General features: G+C 40.8%; 1 protein-coding gene across 2 annotated transcripts in view; it reads right to left on the bottom strand.

The window, feature by feature from the left end:
• Nucleotides 1–13,649, bottom strand: part of jmjd1cb (jumonji domain containing 1Cb) — a 298,027-nt gene that overhangs the window by 162,253 nt on the left and 122,125 nt on the right. For both annotated transcript variants that reach the window (XM_080205413.1, XM_080205412.1), the window contains one exon: nt 393–557. In XM_080205413.1, coding sequence (XP_080061539.1) covers nt 393–557 — 165 coding nt within the window. The remainder of the gene's footprint in view (nt 1–392; nt 558–13,649) is intronic.

The following is a 13,649-nucleotide window of genomic DNA, read 5'->3' as shown; positions in this document are numbered from 1 at the left end:
TTGCTGTTTTGGTTGGGGTATTTTTAGAGGAGCAAAGTGGAATTATGAGGGTAGTCTTATGAACAAGACATAATAAGCAGAGCCAAAAGATAAACATCCATTGATGTTAAAGATTGCCATTCTGAATGTGGACACTGAAGCCTATCCATATGCGGGGAAAATATGATCAAGTAGAACACAAATTCAGAACAACCCGAGCCAAATTATTTCAAAAGATACAATAAAGAAATCAAAGAGCAATGAAGCCTGTGATAATAATTGAATTATTAAAAGAGGGAAACAAAACATCTTGCAGTTGAATTGCAGATGCAGAGAAGTTTTTTTTTATTAAAGCTGCGTTTGAAATAGGTGGAACATTGACAAATACTAATTTTTACTTTTTTTTTACTCACCAAAGCAGGCCACTGAATCTGTTTGCTCTTTGATCCCTGAGTCTGGCTGGGGTTCTTTCTCTTAGCCCAGACCAGCTGGTGCTCCACCATGAAAATTTGAAAATCTTCATAAACTTTAACCCATTCACGTTTTTCCCATTCTAGATCATCAAATTCCACGTATACCTAGGGAAAATAGAAAGAAAAATTTAAGTCCACTGCAAAACCCAACTGCTTTCCTTTAAAACTACTGATGTGGATAGTAGTGTTGTTCAAAAGCTCAGTTGTCAACAAGAAAACCAAAGTTCTAAATTGCGTAATAGATCAAATGTGTGGCTCGTGCTCTGATCATTAAAAACCCACATTACATTGCTTGTGTCACCACATTAAAAATACATTTTAAAAATGTAGGGTCATTTGAAAATTTTCATAATTCCATTGATACTGAAACTCAACTTCACTGTGTTTCAGTGTGGATCTCTCTTTTAAAAGTGCCCATGGAACCTACTGACTATCTGGAAATTTTTGTAATGTACTGTTGCAAATGGAAAGCTCATACTCCCATCTATCATATAAAGAAACTCTTCTACACCTGCAACCTAGTTGTAAGTGCAAAGCCTTTGATGCAAAATCCAGATGCAACTGGTAATCATGCGTCTGGTCTGCCCGCTGAGCTTTGCATGCTAGAGAGATATTGGTGTGAAACCCATGAGTGAGTGCAATAACGACTGGAAAAATTCTGGGTTTTTTTTGGATGAATGGGGCAGGGCAGGGGGAGAGAGAGAGAGAGAGGGACAGAGAGAGGGAGAAGTAAAAGCTGTTCTCAGCAAAGACAATTTTAAAAGAGCACAATGCCAGAAAACAATACATGTTTGGCAAGTTCGGCGGAAACATAAAGTCTCTTGCATTTTAGTAGTTACTTTATACTTGAGAAATCATGCACAAAATTGTTTCCCAAACTACTTGTAGATAAAACTAATATTCTAAAAGAATCAATTTTCAGAACGAGGGTGATTAAATGACATTTTCTCACCATGTTTGGAGAAAATTGTGCCTGTTTTTGTAAAGCATTATGATGACTAATACATTTTAAAATGTAAAAACATAAAAGTCACTGAATATTTCACTGGGTAAAACTGAATCAAGTATTTCCAAGTTCACTGCAGACTTGATGTGGGCATTATCTGTGTTTCCAACAAAACATTTAAGACGTTGCTTTTCATGCCTTTCACATCAACTGTTCAGTGGTGTTTTCAACATATAATTAAGTGCAATTAAAAACATTTCTTTTCTGACCAGTTCCACCAAATATAGTTATCTACTGAACTTCAAGGATTCTGACCAAAGGGAGTAATTTCTGGAATTTATTTTGTGACATCATCAAATATTGAAATAAATCCAATTTAAGTAAAGTTTTAACCAGCGACATACCCAAGACAAGCCTCACCTTTTATCGCAACACACATAATTGGCTGCACAATCTGCATTAGCAGAATTCAACAGATTAGTCAACAGACTAAATTGGTTTCTGTAGTTATTTAAAACCAATGAAGTTAAATATTCCTTGAAGTCATGCTTTATTTTTCATGTTAATGTGCAACTTATGCTGAGACAAAGGAAAACAAGGTTGTCATAATCATTTAGAAACAAATCACAATTGCCCGTTTGTTTATCATGCAAACGATTGCAACATGAAAGACACCCCTTATAACTCTGCTTTAGTTCTGGCTGGAGGTCTAACTATCAAAAGTGAACCATATTTCACACAATTCTCACACAGCATTGCCACTGCAAGGACGACCCAAGTGTTTTCTCAAGAACAGCATAGAGCTATTACAAGTACAGTAATGATCCAGTATTTTGGTGTATTTACACAAGATAAAATAGTCCATAAAAATTAACAAAGCTGTTTAAGAACATACATATTAGTTTAACAGTGAAGTAAAGTACTTTCCTATTTTTGAATGGAAGAAAAGACTATGTTGGCCTACCACATATTGTCCAAAAATCTAACACATGACAGCAATAATCTAATGACTGAACTTGGACATGCCAACTTGCACAAGGCACATAAGTAAAATGAGATTTTGCTTTATCTTCTACCTGAGCAGACCCCCACAGTAGAGGATAACTTGCTTTTAGACCAAAAATGAGTTCTCAGGCAATTGAGTCCAATGCCCCACCTACAGTCTCTGTCACAGGTGGGACAGATGGTAGCTGGAGGAGTGGGGTGCCCAGGTTGTCACGTGCTCTTTTCGACCTTTGGCTTCAACATGCTTTCAACAATTAAATCCAAGCTGTTTAGCATCTTCCCAGATTTTGGCCAGGGATGTCCAAGTGTCAGTGGGGATATTGCACTTTTTCAAGGAGACTTTGAGGGTAGCATTTCCTCTGCCCTCCTGAAGCTTGCTTGCTGATTAGGGCACTTGTCTCGGGAGTCTCACATTAGGCATGTGGACGATGCGGAACTGCCCAGCAGAGCTGAATTAGCATGGTCATTGCTGGGAATGTTGGGTTGAGTGAAAATACTGCCATTAAGGACACCTATCTTGCCAATGGATTTGTAGGCTCTTGCGGAAGAAATGCTGGTGGTACATCTCCAGAATTTTGAGGTGCCTGTTGTATATAATCCTCTTCTCTGAGCCACGTAGGAGGACAGATATCCCTCTGTAGGTCATGAGTTTGGTGCCAGATCTGAGGTTCTGGTCTTCCAACACTCTCTTCCTCAGATGACCAAAGGCAGTGGTGACACATTGAAGGTGTTTTGGAACATTATCATTGATACCTGCCCTTGTTGAGAGTAGGCTCCCACCCAAGTGGGGCAAGGTTGGTAGAGGACCTTTGTCTAATGGATATTTATTGCAAGGTCCAGACTCTTGGTAAAGGTGTTGACAAGGCTTGGAGATAATCTCCAAGTGTACGTAGACGCAAGCATTATCTGCTTATGATAGTTTAATGACAGAAAATGGGACAAGGGAGATCAAAAAACTGTGACAGACCTCCATTCTCCTTCCCTCAGGACCTTTCTCTCTGCGATTTATGAAATGAAGTGGCACCTGCTCCCCTGGCAGAAGTCTCACTCTTTATGAAACTATTCTATTCGCTGATGTCTCACTCTTTATACACCACTCTGCTTGCTAGTCGTCTTCTTTACAGTCCTGCTGAAGTCTTACTCTTGATGCCCCAATTTATTTTATCGGATCTACATAAAGCAAACTGCCTTTTTGGAGTAATGATGAGAAATAGCATAGAAAAAAGTCTGAACTGTAAAAATGGTCAACAGGAAAGGCATGTTTTTTGCTCTTCCATTAACAATAAAGCTGTGGTAAATATCAACTGAAAGAAATAACAGTCCTGAAACTCAAAAGTGGTTTTCAGATGAGTTGAACACCCAAGGTCACCAAATGTAAACTTAGGAACATGTACATCCCCGAATATATCGTGGTCTTTATATAACAGTAGGGCTCTGAAAATGTGACTTAAAAGGTCAAGTTATGGTTTAGGTTAAGAACATTTGTTTTTAGGAATAACCACTGGGTATACAAGAGATCCAATTTGAATGGATTAGTTCAACCTACATGTCTTCTGAGCATATTTCTTAGTATCTCCCCTCAGTTAGAAGCAGAGAATCCCTGAAGTGTACAATGTGACCATTGAGCCCATCAAGTCTGCACCGATTCTGCCAAACAGTCCGATATCCGTAACCCCACACATTTACCAAGGCTAATCCACCTAACCTACATATCTTTGGTCATGATAAATTGTTCCTTAATATTCAATCTACCTAACCTGTACATCTTTGACTGTGGATTCAGTCTCCATCCAAATAAATTTAATTTTAATATAATCTAAGCTGACAGTTCAGTGCATTGCTGATGAAGCACTTCAGCGAGGGAAACCCTGGGGGTGATTCTCCCAGAAGTGTTGAACTGGTAAGAAAACTGTTCTAGATCACTCCAGTTTTTTTCAGTGCAGCTTCTCACTCAAATCTCCCCACTCCCTGCAATGCTGAGGTCAAAATCGGGAATATCAGTTAAAAATCCAGGGTCGCGGGGCCTATTCACACCAGAATCTGACAGCTCCTGAACTCTGCGCATGCGCAGTGGTCCCGAACAGTCAGAGGTCCTGAACAGTCAGTGTTCCCATTTGCTGGCCAGTTCCATCCTCCCCGCATCCCTCCCGCCCAGTCCACCTAATCACTAGCCTCCCACCAGTCCCAGCAGGGCCTCCCACTCCCATCAATCATCGATAAGCCTCACCTACAACAGGCCCCGCTACTTGGGACTGCCCAATACCCAGTGGGTGATGCCAAGGTACCCCGAGCATGGGTACTTTGCCTCTTGGGCAGTGCCAAGGGCATTGGCTAGCATTGTCAGGGTGCCCAGCTCCCTGCCAGCACAACCCCTGGAGGCCCCGATTGCCCCCCTTCACTCCGGAAAGATCTCCCGCCAGTTCACTGAACTTGGTGAGCTATTCTAAACCCTGCCAGAGTAAAAGAACAAAGAACAGAGAAAATTACAGCACAGGAACAGGCACTTCAACCTTCCAAACCTACACCGACCATGCTGCCCGACTAAACTAAAACCTCCTACCTTTCCAGGGACCATATCCCTCGATTCCCATCCTATTCATGTAATTGTCAAGGCGCCCCTGAAAAGTCATTGCTGTATCCGTTTCCACTACCTCTCCCAGCAATGAGTTTCAGGCACCCGCCACTGTGTAAAACATTTGCCTCGTACATCTCCTTTAAATCTTGCACCTCACACCTTAAACCTATGCTCCCTAGTAATTGACACTTTCATCCTGGGAAAAAGCTAGAAGAATCCTGTATGAAGCTGAATGAAGTACTCCTGCTGGGCTGGGAGATGCTTCCAGTTGGGGAATGCGCACAGGTTGTAACTACTCATGGGGAAGTCACAAAATGGCTGACATGCGCATCTCCCAGCCCGACCCACCAGAAAAGTCGCGGGTCGCAATGGGAGAATCAGGCCCCCTGTCTTTCAATTGTGATGTTAAATCAAGGCTTCATCTTGCATCCCAGATAATGTAAGATATTCACAGCACTTTCCAAGGTACAGGAGAGTTTCCCAATACTTTTCCTCAATCAGCATCAGTATTTATTCAATAAACTACGACAATACTATTAAGAAACTTGTGTGTAAATAGGCTAACATGTTCCTCCATAATATCAGTGACTATATTTCAAAATATTTCATTTACTGTGACCTGCTTTGGGACCCCTGGAATTCTGAAGGCCATTATTTAAATGTAACTTCTCTCTCAACTAATTCAACTTCTTTCTTTCTTAATGTATTCAAATAGTTTCTTGGATAAAAATATTCCATGTAAATCCTCTGCTTATTCTTATTTTGCACATCTGTAAGCATTAACATAAAAGCAAAATACTGAGGATGCTGGGAATCTGACCTAAAAACAGAAAATGCTGGAAATATTCAGCAAGTCTAGCAGCATCTGTGAAAAGAAAAATAGCTAGCTTTTTAAAGGTGGGGACTTTTCATTAGAAATGGGAAAACTTTAAGATCTAATATGTAAGTAAAGGGCAAGATTGTCAAAATAACAATGGAATTTCTTCGATTACTGCAACACAAAAAAGAGTGGCAATGGGACAAGAAACAAAAGGCGCACGTAGAGAAGGTATGAAGGGAAGAATCATGAACAGCTACCATTCAAAAGCAAAGAACAGGAAATAAGAAAAAGACAACAGAGAAAAGCAAACAAATTAGCAAAGAACTATGCAAAGAAATTTGAAAAAAATGGTGGCAGGGATCATAACCTGAAATTGTTGAACTTAGTAGTGAGCTCAGAAAGCTTTAAAATAAAAAGTCTAATGATGAGGTACTGTTCCTCGAGATTGTGGTGAGTTTCACTGGCCAAGCATACAGAGGTTAGCGAGGTGGAGAATTAAGTTGACAAATGATTGGAAGTCCAGGATCATCCCTGCCCATTGAATGCAAGTATTCCACAACAGAGTCCGCACCCAGTTTGTCTGTGGCCTCCCCAGTGTACAGCTGATCATGTTGCTAGCCGTGAATACAGTATACTAAATTGAAATAAGTACATATAAAAAAAATCTTCATCTCAAAGTAATATTTGGGGCTTTGATCAGTGAGGAGGTAGAAGGACAGCTATTGCATCCACTGCACTTAGATGGAAGGGACATGGCATTCGGTTGATTAAGGAATCACTCGGATGTCCTCGAGGAGACAGTCCCTTTGGAACGCTGAAAGGGGAGTGGAGGATTTCTTTATTGATGGCATCATACTGGAGGTTTAAAGTTTATTTATTCATGTCACAAGTAGGCTTACATTTACACTGCAATTAAGTTACTGTGAAAATCCCCTAATTGCCACACTCCAGCGTCTGTTCGGGTACACCGAGGGAGAATTTAGCACGGCCATAGCACCCAACCAGCATGACTTTCAAGCTGTGGGAGGAAATTGGGGCACCTGGAGGAATCCCACACAGACACAGGGAGAATATGCAGCTTCTGTAGAGACAGTGACCAAAATCAGGAATTGAACCCAGGTCCCTGGCGCCGTGAGGCAGTCGTGCTAACCACTGTGCCACCAGTGAATGGGCCAGAACTAGGGGAACCCTATCATGGTTCAGGGAGGAGGAGAAATGATAAGAACTTAAATGCAAGAAATGGAACGAACATGGTCACAGGCACTGTCAATGTAACACAGCGGTTAGTACTGCTGCATCATAGCACCAGGGACCTGGGTTTGATTCCCGGCTTGGGAACGCCACAGTGTGTGTGGAGTTTGCACGTTCTCCTCATGCCTGCGTGGATTCCCTCCACATGTTCCGGTTTCCTCCCACAATCTGAAAGACATGTTGGTTAGGTGCATTGACCTCAACAGGTGTCAAAGTGTGATGACTAAGGTAATTTCATTGCAGTGTTAATGTAAGCTTTACTTGTGACTAATAGATAAATAAACGTTAACCACAGAGTGGGAATCCTTGGTTGATGAAAAAGGAAGCAGCACTGAAACATAAGGCTGCATTAATTCAGTTGTGAAGGAGATGGAGTAATTAGAAGAATGGAATAAAGTACTTGCAGGAACTAGCATGTGAAGAACTGCAGTTGAGCTAGCTATGAAAATATGTAGTTTATAATGACTATTCATCAAGGTAGCCTATCCCCAGAGACGGAGACAAATAAGAAGTCAAAGAATAGAAAGTAAAAGTTGGATGGGGAACTTGTGAGGGTGAGAAGGGTGGAAATTGGAAACAAAGTTAAATAAACTTTGCACTTCAGGACGAGAGCAGGAAAAAGGCATTGGGACAGTTAATGTATTGGAAGAAGTGAGGGAGGGAACCAGATTCTAACTGGTCCAAGCATTGTTACATACACCCCACAATAAAAGGCATGCGGACACCCATCGCCTTTTATTTGGAGGATCTGAATGGAACTCAAGGCAAAGCTTTTCACTGGGACAAGTTCAGCCAGTTACAGGATGGTGTGATGGCCACCACATGTAAGCATGTCTAATTCAATTTGAGCCCTTTCCTGCAAATACAATTTTTCAATAGCATTTTCCTGATCTGATAAAAAGACTACAAAGTCTTCCATTTCACAGAGGGTGGGACTAATTTCCTTTAAAAAAAATCTTTGTTTTGAACAAAGTTCCAAAAGCCAGAATCATTATTATTGTATAGACCTGAATTCTTTTAACAGCTCTTCAGACTTTTGTATACTTATACACTTGACACTTTTGTCATTGTACTTATATTAATATTGTGCATTTCATGTCAAAATACTTGTGTGTTCTTGAACAATTTATTGATGCTGTACTTTTTCAACATTAATAAAAGGTTAGTAAAATACACTTCGCAGTACAAATTATTACCTCTGGTAGCAAACTGACATCAAAACAGAAAATGCTAGAAATACTCAGTATCTGTGAAGGTAGAAGCAAAATATTTTAGCTGAATGACCTTGCTTTTTGCTTGTATTGGAACATAGATTGCTCAAATAAAAATGGAACTCTAACGAAAACCAAAATTTCATGAAGTAGATCAGATCAAATTAAGTGAGTCACCTTGTAGCTTGACTCTTCCAACAGGATTATAAATGGTTAATTTGCCTGATATGCACTGAAAGTGGAATGTGAACAATCTACCAATCAAATACCACATGGTAAGCCAGGAGGGAATTAACTGACAGCAGTAACTAGAAAAACTATTCATAAGATGTAAAGCTTGAAATTGTAAAGGAAAAGGGGCCTTTATCCATATGAACTGGTCAAGCGCAATCAGCATCTGTACTTAATTCAAGCTCGTCTGCTGGAATTTGCAAAATATCTGGTGGAAGAAGTGTCTCAATTAACAGGATTTATTTTCTGCCCAAAGAGATTGGTCAGCTCTTCTTCACAAGTCTTCTTCCAAATAAAACTGCATAGAATGTACATCCCTGCAAACTTTTCCCGCACTTCCAACAATGTTTTTACAGTATGGACACCCAACTGTGCAGAGTTTCCCAAGTGCGGCCTGGACAGGACCCTATACAAGTTCAACATAACATGACATGAACACTTATGAACGCTTTGCAGCATGAAATAAATCACAGTGCTTTAACATTTCCAATTTCATTTCGAATCCGTGATCCTGCTTTTCATGATTTGTTCACTTCTATTCTTTGACTCCTAAAGTGATGTTTCTAATTTTTCCACTCGAAGTGCAGCATTTCACAGTAAATTTCATTTGCTACTTAATTATCCAGTCTGAAAGTTTATATCTATTGTTAGGAAATCAAGAATTTTAAGTAAGTCATATCTGTATTTATGGGTGATGGGATTAGATATGGTTTTAAAATTGTAATTACTCAAGAAGACTGACTGAAAAGGAACATAGTTCATTACAGAATATAAAATAAAACGATTGCTGTGGTGCACACACACTAGTCCCAATTGGGACTGCAGTTCAGCAGGCCTAGTCCTGGGGCTGCCTTATAAAAGGCTCAAGTAATGAGTTCCAGATGGATAGGACACTGCCTATTACTGAGTTACTGGGGGAACTCATACTCAATGAGATCCCATGGGCCTGTGGGGATTATCACCACATTTCTGCAGTTGAGTGTTAAGGAAACTGCAGTTTCAGTTTCACTTTAAAACATGCCAGCATTTTACTTAAGATTCATAGCTCAAAAGCAAACAGTGCATAAAAAGCTGAGCTGTTGTCAAGCAAGGAAGCCACAAGGGAACACAAACCAGTCTGAGGTTCAGTTGGCAATCACGTTCGGAGGTTTAGGCAACAGTTTAAGTCTCTCTCTCTCATACAGGACAGGAAGGGAGACCGCAAAGAGCAGGCCCTAAACTAAAGAACAAAGGACTAAACCAGGGAAAGGGACAGAAGGAAGTTTCCATGACCATCTAGTCAAGAGGAAAGAACAGGAATTTGATAAAGACCCTGTTCAGTAAAATTTTATCAAATGTTGCATTATTTTGTTAAAGTACATCAATCTCTGTGAATCTGTTCAGTAACGGTCTTCCATGTTTCTAAACAGAAAATAAAAGTTGGGATCTCGCAAGCCCAATTTGACCCTTGGATTCAATTTGTCCAGTAATATCAGTTGGGATTGTAACACACTTTTGCTGCATTCACCCTCAGGGTTATCCATAACACCAAAACACCATATTTTGAGATAATCTGCAGATTTTTATTGAGTTACTTGCCGCAAGTCCAAACATAAATCACAAATAAAGTTGGTCCTGGTACCGATCCTTGCATTTTCAGTCTTCCTTCAATCTGAACTACCCTTTACCTGGACACACCGTTTTCTGTATATTTTAAGCAAATCTCCTACCCTTTCAGCAAAATATTGCATGACTCACAAGACTGAGTGCATTGAACCATGTAATTGGACTGTGACTGCAAGCTTTCTTCTGACTAAGCAATAGTAGGGGATCGGTTAGGTGAATTGGCTATGCTAAATTGCTACCCACTCCCCCTCCCCCCCGAGTGTCTAAAGATGTATAGGTTAGGGGGATTAGCAGGATAAATGTGTAGGATTAGGCATATAGGATGGGTGTGGGCTTGGGTAAAATGTCAGTCGGAGAGTCAGTGCAGACTCAATGGGCTCCTTCTGCACTACAGGAAATCTATGAGTGCTTTGAAAAATCCTTGCAAACAAACAGGGCTCGACTTGCACCAGAGTACAAAATGTGAAAGTCAGTGTTAATATCGGTGGTCACCATTTTTTGAAACATGTGGTGGGATCTTAACCATGTGCCCCCGCGATCATCTTGGCAACATGGTCCAAACTGCCTGTTTAATCCTATGTACCCATCTATATGGCAAATATAACCCTAAACAGCTGATTCCTCACACAAGTACAGCCCTAAAAATACATTTATTAGCTGAAAAATGGGGGAGGAGATTGACTTATATACTGAATATAGACCTAAACATGCATTTTGGCAGCAATAAAATGGGATCATCTTTTAGGCTGGGTTGACTTACATACTGCAATCAATTGATTGTAAAGGGCAATTTTTTTTTGTTATGGGAATAAGCAACATGCTATACTGCGTCTTGCATACAGTACACACTGTTGCTATTGTGCACAGTTGGAGGAGTGAATGGTAGCACATGGGTGCTTGTCAAGCTCGTTGTTTACTCCTAGATAGTGTGGAGCTTCTACAGCATTATTCAAAGTTGAACTCATCAAGCCAAGTTCAGTGTATTCCATGAGACTTCTGATTTATGCTTTCAGATGATGGGGAGAGAGGGATTTCACACTAAAGAACTCTCAGCCTCTGGCCCAATCTTGTAGCCACAGGTTAGCAATCAGTCTTGTAGATGTCTTGGAATGGCTTAGCTAAAGTTGCAGCCGGTTAGAGAGCACAAATCTTCAGTACAGCTGAGATGACGTTGTCAGGGTCCATAACCATTGCTGTATCAAATACTTTCAGCTGTTCTTGACATTACATGGAATGAACTAAATTACCCAAATTGGCTGATATGGATCTTCCACTTGGCATCTCTGACTGGAGATGGTTACAAATACATGAGTGCTCTGCACTAATGGGTTGGGCTCCACGATCATTCACAATGGGGCTGTTTTTGGAACCTTTCTTCAATTGCCCACCACCATTGTCAAATTAATTTGACAGCACTGCAGAGCTTTGATCTAAACCTTTTATTTGGGATCCTTTAGCACTGCTGAAAACATACTGCTTCCTTTGTTGTACATGCATGGTGTTGAGTATTGTAACTTCATCAGCACCTTTTTTTTTTAGGTGTGCCTTGTGCCCTACACTCCTCAGTGAACCAGATTTGTTGCCCTGCCTTGATATTTACGGTAGTGTAAGGGATATGCAGGGCTATGAGACTATGAATTGTAGTTGAATACAATTCTAGTGCTGGTGGATGCTCAGTTTTGGACTACTCGATCAGTTTTGAATTTATCCCATTTAGTACAATAGTAGTGCCCCACACCGTAATGGAAGGTGGTTCTTAGTGCGAAGACGGGACCTCACCTTCAAAAGTACTATGCAATGATCATTCATATCAATGTGACCATGGACAAATGCATCGCAACAGCTAGACTGGTGAGGTCAAATAGGTTTTCCCTCATGTTGGCTTACTCATCAGCTGGTGTAGACGCAGTCTGGTAGAAGTGTACTTCAGGACTCGGCCACCTGTCAGCGGTGGTGCTACAAAGAACTCTTGGTGATGTGCACTTAAGTACCTCAACCAGAAGATATTGTGCTCTTGCCACCCTCAGTACTTCTCCAAGTGGTGTACTGATTCATCAGCTGACGAAGAAGAGATGATACTCAGCAAATGATGTCCTTGACCATGTTAGACCGAGGGTGCCATGAGACTTCATGAAATCTACTATCAATGTTCAGGACTCCTAAATCCACTTCCTCTTGAGTGCATCGCACTCTGCCATCATCTATGGTGGGTCTTTGTCATCATCAGGACAGCACAGTCTGAGGCAGCAGCGTTATGTTCTGTACGCAAGTCAGCGAGTCTGTGAGACTATTCTACAAATGTTTGCACAAGTCCCAAGAAATGTGTAAAGAGGACTTTGAAGAACAATTGGGTAGGGTGTGCCACTGTTGTTTCAAGTTCCAGTGCTCAACGTGAGTGGTCCACCTGGTTTCATTCTTTTCTATGGTAGTTTGGTACAGATCATTTCAATCAGTTAAAATCAACAGAGTTGCTGAGAGTCTGGAATGACATGAAGGCCAAACCAGATCAGAGCAGAGATTTCTTCCGTAACACTCAAGAGTTAAAGGTGAAGTTAGGGAGGGTAAATTAGTCAGTCATTGTAACAGGGGCTCTGGGTCTCTAACTGTCCTTTTTGATTATCTTTCAAGAGACTTCTGGATGAGTATACGGGACTTAATAGGACTGAGGGTTATAGGTATGCCTAATAGGTAGGGATACGATCAGCGCAACTTGTGAGCCGAAGGGCCTGTTTGTGCTGTAGTTTTTCTATGTTCTATGATTCAGCTGTAGAGAGGAATGTGTGGCATTACTTCAGGCAGTCTAGTTTATTCTGGTAGTGGGGCTTTGAAAATGTAACCTTTATCAGGAAATCTTCGTGCAAATCAGGATGCAAAATGCTATGCTTAATGGCGACCATGAAACTATCAGATTGTCATGGAAACCACGTGGTTTATTAATAACTTTCGGGAAAAGAAACATACTGACCTAGCTGCTCTGGACTGTGTGACTCCAGTCCATCAACAACATAATTGACTCTCAAGTGCCATCTAAAGTTGCCTAGGAAACCTCTCAGTAATATATCTTGGACAGACAATAACAACAGGTCTTGCCACAACCTGCATCCCATAAATTAAAAACCAGGATCTGTCAAGCAGATTAACAGAAATCTTGCTGTTGTGATAAATCAATGACCAAATGAGAGGCAACTTCAAAGAATGCATGAGAGGATGAGTGGAGGGGGAGAAAATCAATATATTATTTTTGAGGATCAGAAAATAACTGCTGGAGGAAAATCACACTTCACTCATGCGTGTTCCAGCAACATGTCCATTCCAGACAAGATACTCAAGAAAAGTTAAATCAATAGTTCTCAAATGTTTTGGTGTCAAGGCCCACCAAAAATACACATGCCCCCGATATGAATGAAGTGGTATTGGTTAGTTTGCAAAAAGTTATTCTGCCCTCCCCAACCCTGTTCTCCCTCGTTCTGAAACAAACATGCTGGGATGGTGAGGACGCAGCCTGGGAACACCTGCTTCTAACTCCTGCATGGCGAGGAAATAAGTTAACTGT

This window comes from Carcharhinus amblyrhynchos, chromosome 17 (genome assembly GCF_965287045.1).
Source record: "Carcharhinus amblyrhynchos chromosome 17, sCarAmb.v2.hapA, whole genome shotgun sequence".
Lineage (NCBI taxonomy): Eukaryota > Metazoa > Chordata > Chondrichthyes > Carcharhiniformes > Carcharhinidae > Carcharhinus > Carcharhinus amblyrhynchos.
The sequence above is the reverse complement of the archived record's forward strand: the minus strand, read 5'-3'. Positions and strand labels throughout refer to the sequence as shown.